General features: G+C 32.2%; 3 protein-coding genes across 4 annotated transcripts in view; 1 reads left to right on the top strand and 2 right to left on the bottom strand.

The window, feature by feature from the left end:
* The window catches only part of LOC126843309 (agrin-like), an 86,015-nt gene extending 83,267 nt beyond the window's left edge, over positions 1–2,748 (bottom strand). The window contains exon 1 of the mRNA XM_050580734.1: positions 2,672–2,748. The gene's annotated coding sequence lies outside the window, so the exon portion shown is untranslated. The remainder of the gene's footprint in view (positions 1–2,671) is intronic.
* Positions 2,749–5,638: 2,890 nt separating this feature from the next.
* On the top strand, positions 5,639–7,109 carry LOC126843099 (ubiquitin-fold modifier-conjugating enzyme 1). 2 transcript variants are annotated; one of them, XM_050580424.1, is made up of 5 exons: positions 5,639–5,705; positions 5,789–5,933; positions 6,010–6,141; positions 6,212–6,379; positions 6,853–7,109. In XM_050580424.1, the coding sequence occupies exons 2-5, from the start codon at positions 5,817–5,819 to the stop codon at positions 6,931–6,933; spliced, it is 498 nt and encodes a 165-aa protein (XP_050436381.1). In that variant the 5' UTR covers positions 5,639–5,705; positions 5,789–5,816; the 3' UTR covers positions 6,934–7,109. The 2 variants fall into 2 exon arrangements, with proteins under 2 accessions (XP_050436381.1, XP_050436380.1); XM_050580423.1 differs by having other exon boundaries at positions 5,660–5,933.
* A 10,417-nt stretch (positions 7,110–17,526) lies between these two features.
* On the bottom strand, positions 17,527–23,112 carry LOC126843044 (uncharacterized). The gene is made up of 18 exons (XM_050580344.1): positions 23,050–23,112; positions 22,815–22,975; positions 22,523–22,710; positions 22,229–22,461; positions 21,598–22,139; positions 21,429–21,518; positions 21,103–21,364; positions 20,844–21,029; positions 20,637–20,765; positions 20,162–20,395; positions 19,903–20,032; positions 19,697–19,813; positions 19,509–19,639; positions 19,241–19,421; positions 18,764–19,160; positions 18,428–18,698; positions 18,020–18,258; positions 17,527–17,887 (listed from the first exon to the last, which is right to left on the bottom strand). The coding sequence occupies exons 2-18, from the start codon at positions 22,946–22,948 to the stop codon at positions 17,560–17,562; spliced, it is 3,792 nt and encodes a 1,263-aa protein (XP_050436301.1). The 5' UTR covers positions 22,949–22,975; positions 23,050–23,112; the 3' UTR covers positions 17,527–17,559.
* Positions 23,113–24,142: the final 1,030 nt, after the last annotated feature.

Here is a 24,142-nt window from a genome sequence, read left to right as displayed (position 1 = left end):
TATTACACCGAGGAGAGCGAATCAATTATGCTATACCCTCTCGAGATACCTACCTGTGTATATATGACTCGGCCGATAAGTATTAACATTGCATATAAATTGATCGAATACGTACGTGTACAAAACTTGGGTGTTACTGCGCGAAACCACGTGAAAATATTATAATATTAAAGAGAATATTATATTACTCTATAGTGGTGTGGCGAACCCTAGTGTTCCACTACGAACCGAACCCAAACGCAGCTTGCTTTTATATTTTCAGATCCAAACTTATACGAAAAATGTACTCCGACCAAACTATAGTTAAACACGTTATCTACAACGTTTAAAACGGAAAATTCCGTTTACTTAACTCTTTAGGAACAACATTTTTCAATAATCGAACCAACATATAAATTTGATGGTTCGGTCGGAAAATGTGTAATATTTATTTTCAAATAGTTTGTCATATCACTTCAAAATAATAATAACAGTATCTATTAAAAATATGTTTATAATAAACATTATGGTGATATTTATAGGTGACTTCTTGCTCGAGCATTTTATTAAGTTTAATTTTAAGCAATTGAGTGTACCAGTGTTATGTGAATCAACAAAAGTCATAACATTCGCTACAATATTATATTAATTTATCGTAAATCAGTAAAACAAGTCTAAAATGAATACAAATTAATGCAGTATAAATACCGCAAAAAACCGTCTTGGCCAAAATTTTAGACGATGTCATTAACATTGGTCATTAGTACAATTTAAACAAAATATGTATCCTGTGGGCGAGTAAACATGTAATTTATCTATGGGTTAAATTAATGAATGCAACTTAATTGTTTAGTACGAATCTCTTAGGTCAATAATGCAGTACTCGAGTGGATAAGTTTATAGCTTCAGCATATTTGTCTAGTTCAACAAAAGGTGAATAAAGATTTTTTTATTAAAAGCAGTCACGTGTTAACATTGACATTTAAAACCTTACAAAGTTCATATTTTGCGTTATTCGGGTTTCGGAAAATGAATTACTTGCTATGTGCGCACATACCTCACTTGGAAAAAAGGTAATTTCCATTGAAAACATGCATGTGTAATATAATTTCATTTACACAATAATAATATAATATAGTATAATACCACGCTTTTCTTTTTAGTTATTTCTTTATTAGTTCATGTACTCTATGATTGTACGGCAGCTATGTGTAAAGGGATTTGAAAAAAAAATAAACTATTATATTAAACGTTGCTCTATATTATTACATTATTATCATACCCATTCGAATGAATACAGCTATGGGTTAACTTGTTGACTTTCTTTATTATGGACATGCAAATAAGTGAACTTTGAGGGTATAGCGTGCCCTGATTAAAAAATGTATAAAAAGTTTAAAACGAAGTCCGATAGGGTAAATCGTGTTCCCACGAGAGCAACGCAATAATTTATTAGTTGTGGTTAGTAGAAAATATATAATGTATTTAAGCTATATTAGTTTATAAATATTAACTGGGTGCTACCATCAATACCTTTGATTTATGTTAGTATGTCATAGTATCAAAAATGTTGTACGACGGTAATTCGGTAAATGGTTAATTTAAATTAAACTTGATTAATTAAGAATTAATAGGTAGTATACATTTTATATATATAGCTATTATTCTTGTTAATCGATTTAATATAACCATGTGTTGTACACAAACATTCGATTCTATAGTAACGTACGACTGGCGACAGTGACGCCGAGCTTCATACTTTTAAGCGAAGCAAAATCTAAATATTAAACAACAACCTACTTCCAAACATTTTTTTACGATATTTTATGCTAGCAATGTAGACCTTATAACATTTCAGTCATTACTATTAGTTGAGTATTATATTAACAGCGATCACTGACTGGCAATTATTAATAGAATCGCACACAAACACAACGTTGAAGTTGACAATTGTTTATAATAAAAGTGATAAAATATCATAAAAGGTTGTAAAAAGCATTCACGCGCTAATAAAATATATTTTCTATATTATATCAAATTCTATATACATTTATCAATGGTAAAGACTAAAGTGCATTTTTTTAACACATTTAAATTATGTTAATTAAGTCGTATCATTTGCACTTATTTAATACAACTTCTGCGTCCTATTATGTCAAAATTATGAAACACTAAACTCCACTATTGATTAGTCCACAATGTGAAGGAAGTTAATAGATTTATCTAATGCTGTTTGAGGATAGAGGTAAGATCGCAAGATACATTATTCTAGTCATATAAAAGTATTGTATTTTATACTCGATTTAGACTCAAATTGTAGACATGGATCTAAATTAAAAAAATTTGCTGAAAGGTGTATTAAAAAGGCGAAAGTCTATGATAAAAATCTATAAAACTAAAAAACTTCCGAATAAAAAGTTGTACTTCAGTATTTTTTTTAACTACAAGGCTTTTAGAGTTTAAACAAATTATTTTCGTGTTTGACCTTTATTTGTATACAGACATTTTTTGTTATTACCTATTATCGCATTTTTTCGACACTTAAAAACAATAGCATCTATGGGGTTTTTTTTTGTTGTAATTTTTATGGATTTTTACTTTTTGAAAGTCGCATCTCTAAATGCTAGATTTAACTCGATTCCCTAAAAGAAATAACACACTTATATGACACCGGTTAGGTAGAGGTACTCACACTGTACGGTAAGTTCTGTCGTAGCATTGGGCACGTGGGTCGCATATCGTGGGACGTGCGGTCGTACTTGCACTACTGTACGGATGGAAACGCGAATGCTTACTGAACAAACGGTAAGCAAGCGGCGAACGCCGGTGTTTTTGGCGCATGCCAATTATTTACCGTGCCGTAGTTTGGACAAGCGAAGATACATAAATTGCAAGACAAACCGGCGGAAACTAATATAATTGAAACATTTTTTTTTTTTTTTAACAAACATTAGAACGTCAAGTTTGACTTACGTGTTAGTTCCGGTCAGTACTTGAAAAAAAACCAACGACCACAAAATATATAATATCATGAAAACGACGATACAATATTGAATGGCCGAGAGGAAAAAAAACAAACGATAAGTAGAGTTGGTCATAATTAGAAAAATCTGCATTTTAAACAAACAAATATTCGAATAAGTTATTGCCTTATCGTAATATCATATTTATTTTATTTCAATTAATAGGTTATTCGATTGGTTTTATAGTTTTATTCGTTATTTAATCAAATTTTGCCCAACTCTTTACTCATAAATATGCCTCTGAATTTGATAAAATAAAAATTGACCACAAAATGAGACAAAAATAATTAGTTCATTTATATTTTAAAATGAAATAAAAGAATCACATACAATTTTGTATGTAGGGTCGAGTGAGGTATTTGTAAACGAATGGGGCAATGCAAATAGATTTTTTAAAGCATTCGATAACCATTAATTTTAATTGAAAATGTTTTATTATGATAAGTTAATATTGTAAGTACTGAATTTACTAAAACATGTAAATTATTAGTTTGTTCTATAAAAAAAAATGTAATATGAGTTTCCCATTTGCTTACAATTATATGATCATTTAATTAACCCGTTAACGTTAATAATAACTTGTATAGTATTCAAATAGTAAACAAATTTATCGCTCATTGTGTATACATAGAGTGTCAAATTGAAATAATGAACAGAAAAATGCTATGGCTAAATTTGTATACAAAATTTGCTGCAATAATACTATTAAGCTCTGCAGTGCAGTTTGATATTGCAGATATAACTTAGATACAATATAACTCGGTGAATAGTTATCAATTTTTAAATACAAAATGCTAGAGGGGCTATGTATGATAAAGAATTAGTTCATTATTATATTTAAAAAAAATATCAATCCGATCACTGTACTAGGCGTGAAACATTATACTGTAAGTTATTTTTGGCCATCAAAATGGGTAGGTATTAGCCCCAAAGCTTAAAAAAATAAACCGAAACAGAAGTTGAAATAATCAAAATTACAAAAATGTCCACATTCAGAGATGGGCGTTGTAGGAATAATTTCATTCCAAATAAAAAAATGATAAATAAATAATAAGGTAACTTTAGTTTAGTAATTTATTTTTAGATTATTTATCGCAAATTTATTTGGTATTCGTTGAACTCAATAATTATATATTATTATACATACTAACGAATAGTTGTTTTGATTCGTTATCTCTTATTTTTATTTTTTTGGTTTGTTTGAAGGATTTAAAGGAAAAAACATTTGTGTAAATAAACGTACAATCAACCTAAGATTAAAAAAAATATTATTTAGTTCGTTTGCTAGTCGTTATTACGTTAGCTAATCAGCTTATGTGAATTACATTGACTAGTTATTAACTGTTTATACGTTTTAATAGCAAACATTTATTATTTATAATAATAAGATTAGATAACATACCCTACCCTCCTTATTAATGTGGTACAGACATACGATACAAGACTACACAATTTTTTTGTTGCTGTATATTTAGTTTATTTTTAAGAGCACTTATAAACTTAGAGTGAAGCATATTATAACATTATCCTTCTGAATAGCAAAAGACGGATATTAGTTATTAGTACAAACTTAAACAAAAACTATAGCTCAAAGCTAACATATATGTTATAAAATATTGACAGCATTAAAAGAAGGTAGAAGGCAAGTTTTTACCTATAAAATGTATGCGGTTCTCAAAGTAAAGTTCGTAAACTTTTAAAAGTTTAGTTGTAAAAGTATCTATACAAATAAGTTTTAAAAATCAATATCGTTTAACGTATTAAGACCTACATAAAATTAATTATGTTTGTCTTAAATGTATTAATTAACCTTGTCTTAAATGTATTGACCATCCCTGTTCAGACATTTAGGGGAGAACCTGGTTTACAAAGCTTAAAAAAAGGTAAATTTTGATCATTTGTTTTTACAAAATAATTAAATCATATTTTCTTCGATAACGATTTTGCCTACTGCGGGCGTCGTGTAGGACATAAAAGTGAACAAAAAATATATTTTTTATAATATAAGAATTTGACGAGAAAAATATAGTTTTTAAATAATAACAGAACGTAAAAATAGGTAATAACTATACGATTTTTTAGTTTATCTAAAATATATTGTATACTTATAGGCTCACCAGAAAATAACAGAAACAAATTAATTTGTTGAGAATTAATTTTTGTGAGAATTCTAAGAAAAACTCGTTTAAAGTTTAAATGACAAATTAATGAATATGCGCGTTGTATCTTTTGTGTAAGCAATATAAAGTACATAAATACTTTGATATTCCATTTAAATCTTAATGATATACTTCAATACTTCTAGTAGCCATTGACGGAAACAAATATTTTTAAATGTAATATAGGTTTCCCCCTCAATGAAACATTTTTAAGTTATAAAATAGTAGTAGGTGTATAGAATTTTAGAGGGAAAAAATCCCATTGCTTTACAAATTATCACTATTATGTTACTATAGAACTGAGGACTCGGTGGCCATAATAATATTATACAATTTTTGCATTTTGGCGACATCTGTCCATCAAGTCATAAGCAAATAAGAGTGAAATTCAACATTTTTTCGGGATAGGGCGCGCTGTTCCAATAATTTTTGTTTTTTGTTATCATTTCTGTTGACGAACAACTTGCAACGTATTTACTGATAAGAAATTGGCATTCACTTTATTTACAAATAGCCAATAATTATGAAATATAAATTATTTCTGGTATGATGTTGTTTTAAATTGTATAAGTTAGCTATTAACTATTATCGTTAAACGTAAAAGTAATTTGTATAATATTATTATAGTTTTAGTGGTAGTCGAATTAAATGAAAAATGGATAAAACGAAACAGACGGTAAAGTCTATACCGTTATTGAAAACTAAAGCGGGTCCTCGTGATGTCGATTTATGGCCACAAAGACTGAAAGAAGAATACCAGTCGCTAATCCAAGTATGTACTTCCAATTTTCTAAACAACCCATTAGCTTGTAGATTTTATTAGATTAATTTGAATGACTTTGTTTCAGTATGTTCAAAATAATAAAGCAGCCGACAACGATTGGTTTCGCTTAGAGTCGAACAAAGAGGGCACCAAATGGTTCGGAAAGTGCTGGGTATTTCACAACCAGCTGAAGTATGAATTCGATATAGAGTTTGACGTGAGTGCCCAGATTATATATATTATTGTTTAGTGGGCAAAATTTACCCAGAATTATTATTATGTTTTAGATTCCCGTAACGTTTCCAATGACAGCTCCTGAAATTGCGCTGCCTGAGTTGGATGGTAAAACTGCTAAAATGTATAGAGGAGGGAAGATATGCTTGTCCGACCATTTCAAACCACTGTGGGCAAGAAATGTACCTAAGTTTGGCATATCTCACGCATTAGCTCTCGGTGTAAGTCAATAATCATTTAATTAACAATTGTATTTCATAAAAGAAATGTTATTGAAATTATTTATAACTACAATGTGTGTTCACTATTATGGACTTTTGAATTAATATCTAACTGTTGAACATAGAAGGCCTTGTCCTGTTGTGGCAGGAGAGTTCTAAAAAAGAAACAAACTCACTCTACCGATAGTATTCATAATGTTTCGTTCTTCGTGTTTTTCTGTACCAGCAGGGCCGGCCAGCAAGTCTCTCGCCCTACTTATTCTTATCTGTCACTAATTCTTTACTCAATCCACATACTTTTGAATCCGGAAGTATGCATAGAAATTTTAATGTTCAATTATCGTAGCAAATAAACAGCATTGTACTAGGTACGAGAATCATACTTGATGACTTTAGTACTAAGTTTGATACCTTGTATACTGTGTTGCGCACATACTATACACATTTATGTTAATAAATACTTTTTGTTATAGTTGGGACCGTGGTTAGCAGTTGAAATCCCCGAGTTAATACAAAGAGGAGTAGTGGAATATAAAGAAAAAGACGAAAAGTAAAAAGTAATGGAATTGTTTTCAAGAAAATGTTGCGTATAAATTTTAACTGATAATTGTTGTGAAAATGTTATTATTGTAAATTTTATAGTTTATACCGTGTAAACTATTTAATGTTTATATGTATACTTAAATGTAAAATTTTAAAAATGAAGTGGGCTTATGCAAAATTAAATAATATAAGCTTTGAATTATATTAATTTGTAATTATATTTAAGTATTGTAATTGATACAATAATACATTAATACGTATAATACATTTAAATAATGTATAATTATTATTGTTTAATTAATTTTCATTTTTGCTTTCTATGCTATATCAAGAAGTTATTGGTTTTATAAAGATGCGTATATTTTTTTGTCTGTAGACACGCCAACTTATTTTTCTGTGGAACGAATTTCTCATGTAGCACCTCTACAGATCCCAATTTGTATGCAGATGATACTTTAGTGGGTCTAAAGTAAAAAAATGTCAACTCCTTCATCCTCAAAATCGGGAACCACCGAAAAAAAATGTAACCGTTCTTTCAACCGTCAACTTCGATTTGCAATATCTCCGCAAAAACCGGTCGGACCGAGTCAAAATTGGTATAGAATATTGATTAGGCATGTCTATTTATACTGTACTTGGTTTGAAGCGTGCTTGGTTTTTTTTTCTACATGTACTTGCTGACAGCATAACGAAAAACATTGCTGTTAAAAACAAAAAGATGTTAAAATAAATAGTAAATGAAAATTTTAATTGTATTTTTAACCGGATATTCATGATACAATGAATATATAAAATACATATGTTACTATACATTTTTTTTTTATATCCGTTAAAAATGAAAATTCTTGAACCCAAGAAGTGCCTATGCACTCAGACCTGTAGTTTCAATGTGCACACCCTCACACCGAAATTTTTGACCTTAGTAAATATCTAGGTTAATATGTAAGACGTACGGAACAAATAGCTACACACTTAAGGTCTTCGTAACCCGTAAGTATGTTTTCCATTAGCGCTATTTCGTCCTGAATTGTGACTTTTAATAATATCTCGAAAAAATCAACACAATAAAACATATTTTGATGTTACTTGTTTTTATGAGAAAAGCTATGACTCTTAAGCACAAGTTATTTATTTCGTTCGAGTTCTGATCTGTTTCGCCAAAATACATATAAATGTTGTTTTTTCAGTTCAAGCATTTTAACAAAACGCCGAAGGTAATATTTTATTTGAATAGGTTCGTTTTGCAAAACTAAAATACATCTTATATCGGTTTTTATTACTTAAGTACCTACTACATTGTATAATTAAATACCTAGGTTTCCCAGAAGCCCAATGATCTTGCACGGCTTTAAACGGTTTTTTCTGCATAATCATGCTCGATTTTCTTTCTCGGCTTCATAATTTGCAAATTAGTTCGATCGTACTTTTTTGTTGAAGTTACTCTGTACCCGCTAGTAAACATCTAGATTGCTGTTTGAGAGGAAATCAACAGTCAATGTCCGAAAAATATTTTCATTATGTTCATTATTTTTACACTTGCAGTTAACGTAAATGTAAAACATATTCGTGAAATTAAACAATTTTTAGATAATCTTTTGTAATTCAAATTTTACTGCATTGTATTTTTTACATTTTCCACAATTTAATTAATAAATATTACTGGTCTATAACAACTCTTGAATGAATATTGTGTGTACCAAATTTAAATAAAAAATAGTAGTCAATACTTACAAACACGCTTAAGGTCGTGTTATTTAACGAAATAACAAGAAAACATATTTTAATGCGATGTTTTGTGTGTTTGTTCAAACAGTTTCCTGTTAGTCATACACCAATGCTTTAAATAAGAAATATATCCAAAAACAATATGTTTAAAATTGACGTAGTTTTATTATTACAATAAGTCTCCAAAATTAAAACTAATTTGATTATTATTATATTATTTGGGGATCTTTAATGATAGGCATGTTTATATTGTAATAATTTATTATATTAATTATAAACAAAACAATAATTAATATTTGTCAATAAGTTATAAATTAATAAATTGATATTTGTGCAATAAATAGACGAAACGACATTAAAATATTAATTCAAGTATGGAAATGTTAAAATAATTTTAGAAAATACATTAAGATTCTACAATCTGTTTTGCCATTATTTGTCGATTAATAACAGACTTTTACTCGTTCACCGTTTTATATCGATCTGTGCGAACGTCTGTTACATCGTTTTCCATCATATTCTTTTCTATGTTTTCTAATTTTTCTACCCATATCGATTCAATGATAATTGAATAATACCAAATAAAATAAGAACAGTCGAATGTATTGCGTATAAATTCAATAAAAATCTTGCCTCTTAGAACATTCTTTTTTAATGATGTAGAAACATCATCAATGCTTGTTTTCAGTCCATATCGTTTTGCTACAATAAAAAGGTGTTTGTTAGCCAGATATTTAACAGGATGTAATAAATTTGAAAATATCATATTTAAATTTTTCGTCGAGGTCATTTTGAAACGTATGTTTCTGTTAATTTCGTTCAACGAACTGTTGGTGTGCTTCATCAGATCATCTATTTGATTTATACTGTTTAAATAATCCACGGACTTGCTAAACTCTTTAATGACTCTGGGCATGAGCGTGTCGTTATAGGCAGCCAAATTTAAATAATCGTAGAAATCGGTCAGTACTGTATGCATTTCTTTTGTCTGAGATTGAATCTCGGACAAAGGACTTTGAGAGCCTGTGTTATCATTCAACCGACTTTTTAAGCACTCCAAGTGTTTGTACGCTATACTCAGAGCGATTGCCTTGAGTATTTCAATGAAATATTGTTGAAACCAACCGAGAACTTCCATTTGGTGGTATAGCGGTGCCGTAGTGCTCGTGGCTACTTCGAACAGGTCGCTTAATTTGTTAACGAATGAGTTTTGTGAATTTTTGTCGAACATACCCAAATGTTGTACCAGCAAAGTAATGTCGTCGATTGATTCATGCACGTTGTTTAGGTACATGCATGTCATTTTCAGCTGGTCTTTACTACCGTCGGGGTAGGGGATAATAATTTGATGGTTGTCGTCGACTTGTTGTTTGAACTCACTTTTATTTTCACCGATCAACGTTATCTGCGAATCTGGATCTTTGGCTGAACTGAAGCGTTCATTGATTTTATCCAAAAGCGAAACCTCCTCCAACGGCAAGCCGGAGTTCTGATCGTAAACTATGCATTCGTTCGAACAGTCTTCGAACAATTTCGTCACCGCAGTGTGTATGATGGTCAGCGATTTCTTCGCCTCTTCGTTTCTTACCAAGTCGTTGGTCGCGTACTTCTGCACCCTTTCGGTGTACATGGCGAATATCCAAAACACGCTGAGTTCAAACCGCAATGTGCTGGTCGTGGACCGCAGCTCGTCGATGTGAATGTGATTCATAAACGCCAATATCTGCCGGCCTTCATTCCAAAACGACACATCGGTTACGATATTTTTGCCCGCACCTTTCCTGTCAGTGTTTGCTTCCACGTGAGGCTTCAATATCACCAGGTTTTCGGTCAGCTTTAGATGCAACAGCACACTGAACAAATAGCTACACTTAAGGTCTTCGTATCCTTTACGTATGTGCTCCATTAGCGTCCCTTCATCCCGAATGGTGTCCTCCAGCATTGGTTTCGCATACAGACCCTTATTGAGCTTTCGCACGGTATTCCATTGTTCTTCGATTTTACCTGTACGATTGACGATTGCTATTGAGCTAAAGCCCATACACAAAGCCATGGCGATAATTAAGATGGACAACAAACATGGAACGTGCGACATATTCACCGTTGTATAGTCGCTGTAAAAATATCTCGAACAAATCAACACAACACCGGTTGCGCGACCGAAAACATACTTTGTTGTTACTTTTTTTTTTTATGCGAAAACCTTTGAATCTTAAGCACAGCTCATATTGTTTGATTTTGTTTCGTTTCGCCAAATGTAGTTTTTTTTAGATCACGCATTTTAACAAATCACTGAGTGCAATATTTTTTTTTCGAATAGGTAGGTACATTTAAAAATAATAAAGTACGTCTGATTTTAGTATAAACGCATAGTATTTAAATACTTATAACTCAGAACTCAATAAAACTGAAATCCAATAACGTAACATGATTTCGGTAATTTAAACAAGTTTTATTTTGCAAAAAAACAAAAATATTCTTCCCTATCTCCCTGCAAGTGTTGAATTTTCGATGGATTTTATAGTTTTAAAGTCATCGTTTTACATGAAATATAATTATAGCGCTTAATTGAATATTTAATATACTATATAAATATCATCAAAACAAAGTAACGATATTCTTCATAAAACCAACAACTGGAAAAATTCAAATACATATATTATTATTTTTGGTGATCCTTTCGAATTAATTACAAATCCGTTTACACATTTTTTTGGAAATTTCGGGTTTTCTCGAAAATCACATTCTATAGGAAATTTTGATATTTAATGCTAAAAATTGTAAAAATTCGATCAATGTAAAAAATGTTCAAACATTTTTTTATAAAAAGTATAAGAAAAACCAATGACAATAAATTAGTTGAACCTAAAGCCTTATAAACCTGTTAAAAATACATTATCTATCTTCAATTACGTAGGTATTTTTAGCAATATTTTATAAAATATTGCTTAATAAAAAAATATTCAACGTAGTTTCCTTTTTTTTCTTCAACTAAATATCTTCGAAGACAAAACAGTGCTGATTTGGCACTCTTTTGTCATCGATACGTTGTTTGTTCAGGTTTTTCGAACGATATAAAACGCAAGTATTTTAAGTGTTGTAGGCATCTAATATAAAAAATGAATAATACAATAACACATTTTGCTACTAGTACGAACAGTCCACTTTTGCATGACAATAGGGTGTTGGTAATCGGCGGATAGAATTAAAAAGATACAAAACTTGTGTATTAAACGGGTTTATAGTCATATCGTTTTTTTTTTTTTTTTACTGTGCAAGATAAAGTGAAAAATGTACGCGATACAAATCTGTGCTATTATTTTGGTCGTTCAGCGTTTTCAACTGATATGTTCCCCAGATCCACAACCAGATCCACAACCAGATCCACAACCAGATCCATATTACTCGATAAAGTATATACAAAACATCCAAAAAAGTGAGACCAATATGATGGAGCTGATGATACAAGAGGGCACATGCTACACCGATACGAATATTCCATGTGTAACCTACCCGAACACTCGTGCTGACTGGTCCGAATTCAACGCGCGCGCTATTGACTCTGCGTTCGACGCTAATGACAAAAATGTAGAGTTCGAAGTAAAAGATGCCCAAGGAAATGTAGTTAACATTATTCACACGGGGGTCAGATTGTATTTTTACTACCTTAACCATATCACCGGGAATACATTGCGTACCATTCTGAACGATTGCGTAAATAAGGGGCATACCTTGGAGGCACACTCACGGTTTATGAACGCGGTCGAAAGTGCTGCCATTTCAGCAGTGTCCGACTTTTGCGAATTGTCAGTGAAACTATTGGCCGACCAAAGGCTAATGATGAACGCTTGTAATTCTTTCAGCGATTTGCTAGAGCTTATCCGAATCAAATTTTCACAATTCAACGTATGGTTCGAGCCGATCCAGCAAGTAGAACGTGCCGCCCTCGTAATGCGGCAGCCGAATCAAGACCAATCGAAAGCCAATCGGTTCTTCGAGACAGCTTGCCAAGATTTCACGGAGCGATTCGACAACATGGCTGGACTCTTGAAAAGAGGTCAACCGTCCAGAAGAGTTGGTAATTTGCCGATTAACGAGGTCTTTATTGCACTACAAGAGACTATCGCTAGAGATACATTTATCTTTAAAGACACGACGCCAAAACTTGAGGAGTAAAGTTGTATGATTTTTGCTCCGGCCATCCGTTCTATACAATTAATTTCGCTTTTTATTTTTTATTTTTTGTGTTCAACGACTACTGGAATTTCGTAACATTTTTAATGGAAACGGTTTTTTCGTTAAACACAAATAAAATAAAAATTATCTTTAATTTTATTTTTAATAAATTAGCATGTATAATAAAAAAAAATATACCTATATATCATTATCCCCTTGCCCCTTGATAGAATGGCAACTTTTTCTTTATTTTTATTTTTCAGCGTATTTTTTTAAAGTAAGGTCACTTGTCAGTTACAGTATACATCAATAATATGGTCATCGCGTATAAGTATTGTTTTATAAGTTACATTTGTTCATAAAAAAAAAAAGGAATAACCATTTATTATTAAAAAATCAAAACATTTGAATTTAATATATTTTTGTTGTTAAAAAAAACATAATCTATTCAGATCAATTTCAAAGTCAAAAATAACTATATTTTACTCCTATAGACCATAGCAATGTTAATTATATTAAAAATTATGAAACGAGAAAAGGAACTAGTTTAATTGTTTAAGCCTGAAACAATAACTGAATAGCTCCTTTTTTTTCGAAATTATAAATCACTAAAATCAATTTGTTCGTTTTAACACGTATCCATAGAAATCATTTTAATATTGACATGCACCTATTTCATACTTTTTGTGTAAGTGTACACGATTTTTGTTCGTAACATCATACTTGTGTTATTGTATTCTAATTTCTAACCGTGTATCCTATTAAGAAGTTGTTAATTGTACTATAATGAATAAAACAAAATTACATTAAAAGTTAAAACTGTTATTTTCAATTTCACTTAACAAATCTAAGTAAAATGTCGAAAAACGTAACTTATTAATAACCAAATCTATGATTGCAACAGAATATTAAAACTGAGAATTAAAACAGAATAATATAGAGTTTAAAAATGGGTAGTTACTATATTTTTGGCCGGATTAAAATAATGCACATATCGTGCATAAAGTTTATCGGATATCGTCATGGCCCATAGGCGATTATATAAGAAATAAAACATTAACAAATGCTTTGTTGGCAAGTAGATTTAACGCCAATGCTGAAACTTGGATGCAATTTTAGTAAACGTTTTATTTTTACGATTTAACACACAAATATCTTTTTACTCCGGAACTTACGAGTAAGTCCCGGAACAATTTCAGGAACTTTATCCGGACCCTTGGTCTCCAGTTTCACAAATACACATCAAGTAATTTAATTAAAACCAGTTGTATATTTGTATTTTAGGATATCGGCTTTCTCTGATTAAGAAGTACTTTTTTTGCACGTTAGAATAGAAACCAAACTAGAGAGATATATTATGTTAATTACACGTCTTATATGGATAATAATAAGATAAATAGTCTGCGGTCATATCAAAAAGTAAATGTATGTATATATTGTAATAACCTATTATCTTAATTACAAACAAAACAATAAATCAAGTTGATATTAGTACAATGATTGTTAATTTTAAAAAGACAAAATGGCATAAGAATAATAAAATATGGAAATGTTGAAATCATTTTAGAAAATACATAAAGATTGAAGTGTACTGCTGTTTTTGTCGATTATTACTCGTTCACCGCTCTATATGAATCATTGTCAACGTCTGTAATATCGTTTTCATCCAGCATATCAACTTCTATAATTGTAATTTAGTTACCCAATCCGATTTCATGACACTTGAACAGGACCAAATAAAAGGAAAATTGACAAATTCTAATTTTTTGCGTATAAATTCAATAAAAATTTTGCCTCTCAGAACATTCTCGTCTAACAACTTATCCTCTCCGCCACTCGTTTGTTGTATCTCAAATTGGGTTGCCAACACATCAAGGTGTTTATTAGCCATATATCTAAGTTTATTTTTTACCACACTTTTAACTGTATTATTTATATTGCTGGGTATTGGGAATTTACTGGGTGCTTCAGTGACAACGTCGTAGTAAGTCAATGAAAATCCGATACGTATTTTCTTCATAATGCTTATCAATGAATCGTGGATGTAAGTCATCAATGTATTGATTTGATTTTTGTTGCTTAAACTAACCGTGGGATTACTAAAGTCTTCAATGACTTTTTCAATGTCTTTGGACATGAGTGCGTCGTTACAGGCAGCGAATTTAAGATATTCGTAGAAATTAGTCAGTACAATCTGCATTTCGTCCGTGTGAGACTCGTGGACAGATTTTCTTTTACCCTTTAAATATGCCAACTTAGAATTATTTTTGTTATATACGCGCTCCAAGTATTTGTGCACTATACGTAGCATGATTGCTTTGAGCATTTGCATGAAAACTTGTTGAAACCGTGCGAGACCGTCCATATGCTTGTGTAGCGGTGCCGTAGTGCTCACGGCTAAGTTAAATGATTTGTTTAATTCGTTTACGAATAATATTTGTGAATTTTGGTCAAACATACCCAAATGCTGCACCAGGATAGTCATGTCCGTGTCTGATTTATGCAAGTTGTTCAGGTGCATGCGTTGCATTTTCAGCTGGTTTGTACAATCGTCGTGGTATGGGATCAGTTGTCTGTTGACTTCGACCTGTTGTTTGAACTTATTTTTATTTTCACCGATCAACGTAACCTTGGATTCTGGACCTTTGGCCGAACTGACCAAACCGTCGATTTTTTTCAAAAGCAAACCCTTCGACCGCAATCCAGAGTTCTCGTCGTAACACATGCATTCTCCCAAACACTTTTCGAACAATTGTGTCACCGCATCGTGCACGATGGTCAGCGATTCCTTCACTTTCTCTTCTTCTGCTTCTTCGAAGACCATGGTCCCGTACTTTTGCACCCTTTCGGTGTACATGGCGAATGACCAAAATATGCTGATTTCGGACCGCACCTTGTCGTCGGGGATGTGATTCATAAACTCCAATATCTGCCGGCCTTCATTCCTGAACGTCACGTCGGTTTCGATATTTTCACCCGCACCTTTCTGGCCGGTCTTTCGCTTCCGCGTGACCCGGCCTTTGGTCAGCTTTAGATGCAACAGCACACTGAACGAATAGCTACACTTCAGGTCTGCGTATCCCGCACTTATGTTTTCCATTATCGTCTCTTCGTCCTTAGGCGCGACATCCGGCATTGGTTCCGCATACGGTCCCTTATTGAGCTTTCGCACGGTATTCCATTGTTCTTCGATTCCGGCCGCAACATCGCCGGCGGTAATTGAGCCGATACACACGGCCACGGCGATAATCAAGAAACATGGAACGTGCGACATGCTTACTGTTGTATAGTTGCTGTACTAATGTCTCGTAGAAATCAACACAACGGTCGTATGACCTAGAATATATTTTGTCGTTACTTGTTTTCATGCGAAAACCTATGAAAATAAAGCGCAAGTCGTTATTTGTTTCGCTCGATTTTTGTTTTTCGTTCAAATACACATAGATGTTGTTTTCAACCGTTTTTGTTGAAACAGCCCGCCAGACGTTCCGAAGCGAAAACACGCTGATAATTATTTACCGCTCGTCTTGAATTTATTTAGTTCACGCAATTTAACGTAATATATAAAAATATAGTATATAAATAATAGAATATGTATAATAACACGTAATATTTTATTTAAAAACATTCTAAACAAATAAAATACGACTGATTTAAGTTTTCATTACTGATGTACTAAATTGTAATTAAATACTTGAACTATGATTTGATAATCATTAAGTACAGTTACTTAATATATATATATATACAATAATTGAATGTATTCTTTATTTTTACAAACCATTCAAAAATAAAGCTTTTATTCGATTATAATATGACGTTTTACACGTTAAATATTTGGTTAGGTATATACAAAAGTTAATAGAATTCCAGAACTTAATAAAATTTAAACCCAATAATGTGACATGATTTCAGTAATTTAACCAAATTTTGTTTTGAAAAAAAACAAATATTCTTCCCCTTCTTCTTGCAAAATGTTGAATTTTATTAAGCTATAGTTATAGCGAATAATTAAATATTTATTATTCTGCATAAAATCAAAACAAAGCAACGATATTTTTCATGAAACCAATACTTGCAAAAATTAAAATCAAATATGATGTTTTTGTCTAAATGATGTAGACTATATTAAGTAAGGCGACTTTTGGAAAATATGTTTTTTTATATAATATATTCTTTAAAGCTCTATACAACTCTTCATTACTTTTATGTATTTTTTTTTTTTTTTTGACACAGTATGTAGGTTATACTAATTTACATGTTTTTTGCGGTGTCAACATTTCACATCGATCCTTTTAAACCTATGTTACAGATATGTTACACAATATTATGTATATTCAATAATATGTGTGTCAATTGTGCTAAGAAATCGAAGTTTTCAAAAATTCGACGTTGAATAAAACAAGTGAAATCTACATAACTGTATTTTTATAACTTCCAGAGCTAGAACCGTTTATATGTAGCTCCAGAATTTTGGATAATACTTATTATTCTTATTTTTTTTAATTTATGTTACATAATTTTCTCCTACTAATTTCGCCTTTTGATCATTTTCCACCTTTATTTCTGCCTTGTTGATTTGTAATTTTAGGCATTCACTTGTACGGTATTCAAGTAAGATTTGTCAAACGTCATTCTTAACATTTAGTTTAAATGAAGACTTTGAATGAAGATCCCAAATATTATACGTCCTCCGTTTCACAACCATCTCCTAATAAAAATTATATCAAAGAACCTTATTGATTGTTTTGCCATTTCACTAATTGTTGTAGTATTATAACAGTGAGTTTCGACTTACCTACTTCTTCTTTTTGAAACTGTAGTTCATCGTATGAAAATGGCGAATCCTTAATTCGCATCCTAAGAGCGTCTTCCATTCTATGTTGAATCTGGTCTTTATCCCAGTAAATATTATATTTTTCACCGTAAACCGCTCTCAATTGTTGTATATGGTTTTCTCGTATTGTGAACCGGTCATTTTTATATTTTTCTTTGCGACTCACAAATTCCTTTACTCCATAACCATCTTCAATGTATTTCTTAGCTAACTTTCGACGCATGGTACTGTAAACATGTTGAAAGATAGTTAAACCGTTCTCGAATCCAGACCGAGAAAGAATGTTTTTAGTATATTTATTAAAATAACTATCATATTATATAAATCAATAACTAGTAAATATGTGTAGTATTAATTACCGAATTGATGGTGGTTTTAAAAGTGTAGGATCGTTCAGTCTGTCTCTAATAGCACTTTCTGCGTTATCGATTAATTGAGCCCAGTCTTCTTGCACGGTCTTAAATGGAATTTTCTGAACAATCTCGTTCAATTTTTTCTTCTCGGCTTCAAAATCTGCACCTAACAATTTGCGAATTCGTTCGACCGTACTTTTTGTTTTATCGGAATCATTGTCCATTTTTAACTCGCTGTCTAAATTCTATAAATTACACTTAGCTGTTAGTGCAGAGTTAAAAATAAACATATTATTATTTATAGTATAGTATTTATAGTACCTAATTTTATTACCGTATGAGATCAATTTATTAAATATTTTAACAGTATGAAATCTATCAGCTTGGTTTATTTAAAAAACAACTTTAACTCACGAATTCGACCTTTTGTTCGGAGGGTAACAATTTGTTAACAATATCCCTGAAAGTTTTGTCGGCTTCTGACCTCATTCTTTCCATATCATCTTTGAAATCTTTTTTTCTTTCCGATTCTTGTTGAACCGGATTAATAAACTCTTCCAATTGCTTTTTGCTGACGTTCTTTTTTTTCATTATAATTTCTAACATGTGACGCCTTTGTCGTTCCGTATGTATTTCTTTCATTTTTCTCAAACGCGTTTGTGAGCCTCTCCGATTAAAATACCATCTATAACACCGCAAAGTTAAAACAAATTAAAATAACTGATGACATAAACACTTTGATTGAAATACTTGAACGTTTCAACGCAGATCTTTCTCTTTGTTTGTTCTGAAGTAAGTTGCTCCGATTGTTTTTCTATGTGCACCGTTGGCGGCTTTCGTATCTCTACCGATTCGCAGTCATCGAAATCGTTTTCTCCCTTTGATCCGAATTGTTCTTTATACCTTTCATTCCATAAATCTAGTTCTCTCCTCCTTTCTGATTCTTTGTGGAACAAGTGGCCGACTTCTTTAATTTTTCTCAAATCTGAGACATTTGCGTTCATGCTAAACAACCGCACGGTCCCGGCGAAGTCGGCGAAACCGATAAATTCGTTTTTATTGAAATCAATCAGCTCACTTGTTTCATTAGAACTCTCGCACCTTGTGGCATTTAAAAAATGTACTAATGGATTTGGAGCAGACAACGCTGTATGGAAAATTATTATATACAAATAAGGTGTTTTTATAGAAGCAAAGCGCAATTTTACGAGACAAGCATGAACCCACTGGTTATAGCTCCATCGCTGAGGATTTCGGATACAAAATAAGGCTTGTGCGAGTGCATCATAAAGTCCCAAAATTCGATCACACCGGTATCGAATGATATTCGAAACTCTCCCGCATGAACGCTGGACCATAAGCCGCTAGTTGTGAACTCTCGAAAACGCTTCCACCACAATGGACCGCCCTGTACAATAATTATGTATAATTAACTACTGTTAATATCCTATTATCGGTCTAGTGAACAATTAGCGAATATATTTCAACGGCATACGCTATAATTTAAATTCCAAATTGATACAATATGACCACCGCAGACTAGATGGATATCCGGATAAAACGGATTTCTTTTAATGCAGCTGATCGGTCCATCGTGTACGTATCCCCACCAAATGTGTTTGCACTCTAAAAATCAAAAAATATTAAGTGAATTAGTAGCTCAGCGCACTGTAGAGATAATACCTTCTTCATTCTGGCCTTCCTGATAACTATCAAAACCATTCCACGTAATGACGCCGATCTGACCCATTATGCTTCCAACCACCATTATTCGATTCGGATCCCGCGTTGACGTTTTTACTATAATATAGTCATAACCGGCCGTTCATAATAAGATGTCATCAAGAAATTACACTTAATGTTGAATTTATATCCGTAAAGCAACTCACCGTATTCAAATTGTCGTTTCCCTACCGTAAGCGGTTGATCAGATACAAAGTTGTATTTCATCAATGGGATTTCAAATGATAGCGCGGTTATTGGGCTAGGGTTTTTTTTCCCTGGTTCCAAAACTTTAATCTGTTACATCAATGGTGAAAAATATCATGTAACTTTTTTTGATAGTCATTTCAATTTAAAATTATTAAAATAATATTACTGTATGATAATTTAAAATGTTAATGCACACAAATTCAAAATAACTCAAACCGTGTATGAAGGTCGCAGCCGGTTGTGATATATTCTCAAAGGTGACTTATATTCGTTCAACTTCTCGGGATAGTTAGTAGGTGGATAATTCGTATTTGCGGTTTTCTGTTTAACGTTTAATATTGGCGTCGAATGTAAATCCCAAAGTTTGATACATCCATCCATAGAGGAGGAAAAAAATTGTTTAGAAAACTGATCATTATTATTCATAACCAGTTTACCAGCTTGTGTAAACTGTAAAGAATACAGAGAAAATAATAGAGCTAAAACAAAATTTATTTTTATTTTTTATTTGAATAACCTAAGTAATAGTGCACAGTGTAAAAAATATTTATGACTAATTTGTCAGTTTACCTTAGTTAATATAGTAATATAGTTTTAAAAACACCAACACTTCGGCTGAACTTTACTTAAGTGTTTAGCTAAACTAGTAAGAATAGGTGAGAACTGTATTTAAATAGCTTACAGGACTAACCTCGGTCATTGGATGCATCCATTGTATAGCAGTTACCATTGAAGTGTGCGATTCCAAGATAGCACTCATAGCTGTTGGTTTGATTCGGGATTTAAGGTCGATGTCCATAGACCATTTCATATACGACCACTAAACATTTCAACAACTATAGCTATAAATAATCAATCAATATTAAAAGAAATAGATATCGAAATGTTTTTATTTTACAAGTCGTTTGCGATGCGTATTTTCTTTTTCCGACATAGTACAACAACTGTTAGAATTCAAGTTTTCCAATTTTCCTGTGATATCCCATATACCTATCTGACCGTTTCTTAATCCTCCAACTACTGTGTTGCCGTCCCTAGGGTTAAACTGAATGCAACATACCTCCTCGGGACTGTCCAACCTCAACTTGAGTGTAATTTTGTATTAGTAATTAAAAATATATTTGTTTCTTCAGTAACAGTACGCCTAAATAGCTTACCTTTGGAAATATGTTGTCGTCGATCGACCAGATTACCACTCGATTATTTTGCTCCTTTAATGTTTTTGTAATATCTATTGGGCTTGTTTTTGATTTTTCGTTATTATTTAAAGTCGCCAACTCCAATTTAATTTTTTCTGATGTTCTTTCTCTCTCTTTTGTATATGCAGATTTTTTTCGTTTTTTCAAATGTTGATACGTTACTCCGGCTTCTGACACGTCTTTGGCTATTTGTTTTCTTTCTTTAACCGTGTTATTAGTTCTGATTTAAAAAAAAAAAAAGAAATGGTTGTCACTAAGTTCAAACGTTATTTTTCTTCACGTACTTAATTGATTCCTCCGCATTCGCTTCCGACAACAAAAGTCTAGCTAATTTGTCGTCTCTTGTTTCACGGTCGTTTTTCCTGTTGAAATTCCTATTGAAAACATAATTACATTGTTAGTACAAAAATAATATATGTATATATATACCGTACAAGCGATTTTGGATACAACCTATGCAGTTTTCTAACAGCATTCCTAAGATTGTTGCCATACACCCAATCTTCGTCGGCACCCCAAATGTTGTAAAAGCTATCTGTGTCTGATCCGTGATGATCGACATCATCTTTGTCTTCGGCACCGTCTTTATTATAAACCAATTGATTTTCTGGACTACTTTTCGCTTCCGTACCCGGTTTGTCATGCGTTACGAGTTCCCGTTTTCCCACTACTTTTACATGTTGGTCTATTTCAAAGTCATCTTCTTCGGGTGCCGCGAAATCATCCCATTGATTCTTTGCACTGTCAATGAAAGGAGTCTGACCGATTGCTCCTTCTTTCGGTGTTCTATTCTCTTTAGAAACTTCTCTCCTAATTTCAGATTCATCCGTGTCGTTACAAGTTGCTGGCCGTTCTACGGTATTTGTATTGTTTTCGCAATTTTTCAGATGGTTGTCTTCAAAATAATCGTCAACGAAAGCTTTACGCAATTCGGCTATGGCGTCTTGGGCACATTCGTCGTTATCATCATCGGTTATTTGCAGTATCCTCATTCTCTTTATGAGAAATCACAAGTACAAACAACGTTGGTCATCAACTGTAATAAATTGTAAACTATGTAACGTGAAATTTTAATACTACTAACTTGAATGTAATCGTTGTTCAACATGGTCGTTATCTTTTCTTCGAAATTATCTTCAGACAGTCTGGATTCCGACTGAACCTTCAAAGATTTATTGTCGTTTTTCCCGTCATTGTACACGTTACCATATGTTTCGTCTTCGACAGTCGATTTCACAACATTGTTATCGACGTCTTTGAGATTCACATTTCTATGTAACGCTGTATTTGTAGATGAGTAAGACACTGCGAATACTCCTGAAAATATAAAATAGGGGAGCAAGTGAATATCGATATTTCGCATTAATTATTACCTTACCTGATATTGTAGGATGCCACGAAAAACAAGACACGTATTGCAACTCTGTTATGTTTCGGTATTCTGGCTGAGCGTTCAAAGAGACTGATCTCTGTTCAGTTGTTTTAAAAGATTTATCGTGTAACAGCTCTTTATAGTCGTCTCCGTACAAATCATATAGCTCATTATAGTGCAGTTGGGACTCTAGACTAAACGTGTACGACATTTAAGTATAGCGTAGAAAACTTGAAAACACTTTGATGTTTTATCCATATATATCTATGCAATAAAAATATTGTAGTTTTAGTTTTACTTGGGGACATGGGTTCTTAAAAAATCTTCGAGTTGTCCGTTTGTTTGTGTTGTTGGCTGTGGTTGAAACATTTCTTCTTCTACAGCCACCGATTGAATGCATTTGCTATGTTTGATTCTTGGTATTGTTTGCATTTCTCTGTTAAAAGTCTCTTTTACGGCCTAATTGCAAACAAATGTTACATTATTTTTTTACTATTCGACAACATTGATACCAGTAAGCAATTTATTATTACTTGGGTACTTGTATCGGTAACCAGCAGCCCTTCGTCTTTTGTGATTTTGTGTTTTGGCCCGGGTTCTAATTTTATATAACCATTATTCATAGACTTCGAATTAGAATCATCCAACTGGGGATTCGATTGTAATCTCTCAAATGACAGTGTCCATTCATAAGTGATCTGCAAATTGAAAATTATTGGACTTTTATTCAACGTCTAAACCATCAACCGTCGCTTCCATACAGCTCTCAAAGCATTTCTCAATTTTTTTAATGATCAACACACGCCCATGGTAAATCAAAAGCGTTACGGTCAATGTTATAAAATATACCTTTTCACGACTATGTGTTGTTTTGCTTTCTTGTATTTCTTTTTCGCTACCGTAAGTCTCCCAAGAACCTGGAACGCGAATCGTAGACCGCTCTACTTGTTGATTAGGATTTGTTTTCTTTTTGATTTGTTTTTCTTCTATGTACCTCCTAGCCGCATCCGTGGTGCATATTAAGAATTCTTCATCCGTCTTGCTGAACGGTTTGTAACCAATCAACACGTAATCGTTTTGAATGTTCTAAAACACGGATCGTATTAACGAACAACAACATTATTTGATAAAAAATATTGTTTGACGTTGTTATAGGTGGTAATTAGTTTATTTGAAAGACGTTATACACACTTCAAGGTTTTTGCGGAATGGCCAGAAGCAGGATTTTTCATTTTGTGTTTGTAAATCGTCAATAACCTTTTGGTGAGACAATCGAATCCACGGTGTGCTTACGGACGCATATTTACCTACCGCACACTTGAAATCATCTTGCAATTTCTTTGGTATAATTATAACTTTGAACCCGTCATTTGGTTTTTCGGCCAACTCGGCTATAGTGAATATTTAGCATGGCATAACCATTTTAATGATTTTATAACATTAATGTGATTAATTACATGAATACAATGAAAATATTACTTGTGTTTGATTCATTTACAATTGTAGCACCGGGCGGATCGATTGAATCATCACTGACCAATACGATAGGATTGGATAGAGTTTTCTTTTTAGTTGGCATTTTGCTTAAATAATAAGTGTGTCAATACTAATGAGTAAAAAATCAAT

The sequence above is a fragment of the Adelges cooleyi genome, unplaced genomic scaffold (assembly GCF_023614345.1).
Source record: "Adelges cooleyi isolate 19-005CV unplaced genomic scaffold, UGA_ACOO_1.1 ACOO_flye_CR_arks_rails_tigmint_CR_PRNA_574, whole genome shotgun sequence".
Taxonomy (NCBI): domain Eukaryota; kingdom Metazoa; phylum Arthropoda; class Insecta; order Hemiptera; family Adelgidae; genus Adelges; species Adelges cooleyi.
The sequence above is the reverse complement of the archived record's forward strand: the minus strand, read 5'-3'. Positions and strand labels throughout refer to the sequence as shown.

Bases quoted from the DNA above. Each gene is read 5' to 3' on its own strand.
- LOC126843099 (XM_050580424.1), top strand. From the start codon at position 5,817: ATGGATAAAACGAAACAGACGGTAAAGTCTATACCGTTATTGAAAACT. The intron at 6,142-6,211 runs GTGAGTGCCCAG...ATTATGTTTTAG, and splicing joins AATTCGATATAGAGTTTGAC to ATTCCCGTAACGTTTCCAAT. The intron at 6,380-6,852 runs GTAAGTCAATAA...TTTTTGTTATAG, and splicing joins CTCACGCATTAGCTCTCGGT to TTGGGACCGTGGTTAGCAGT.
- LOC126843044 (XM_050580344.1), bottom strand. From the start codon at position 22,948: ATGCAAACAATACCAAGAATCAAACATAGCAAATGCATTCAATCGGTG. The intron at 19,814-19,902 runs GTGAGTTGCTTT...ACTATATTATAG, and splicing joins GAAACGACAATTTGAATACG to TAAAAACGTCAACGCGGGAT. The intron at 19,422-19,508 runs GTATGCCGTTGA...ATTATTGTACAG, and splicing joins TTTGGAATTTAAATTATAGC to GGCGGTCCATTGTGGTGGAA.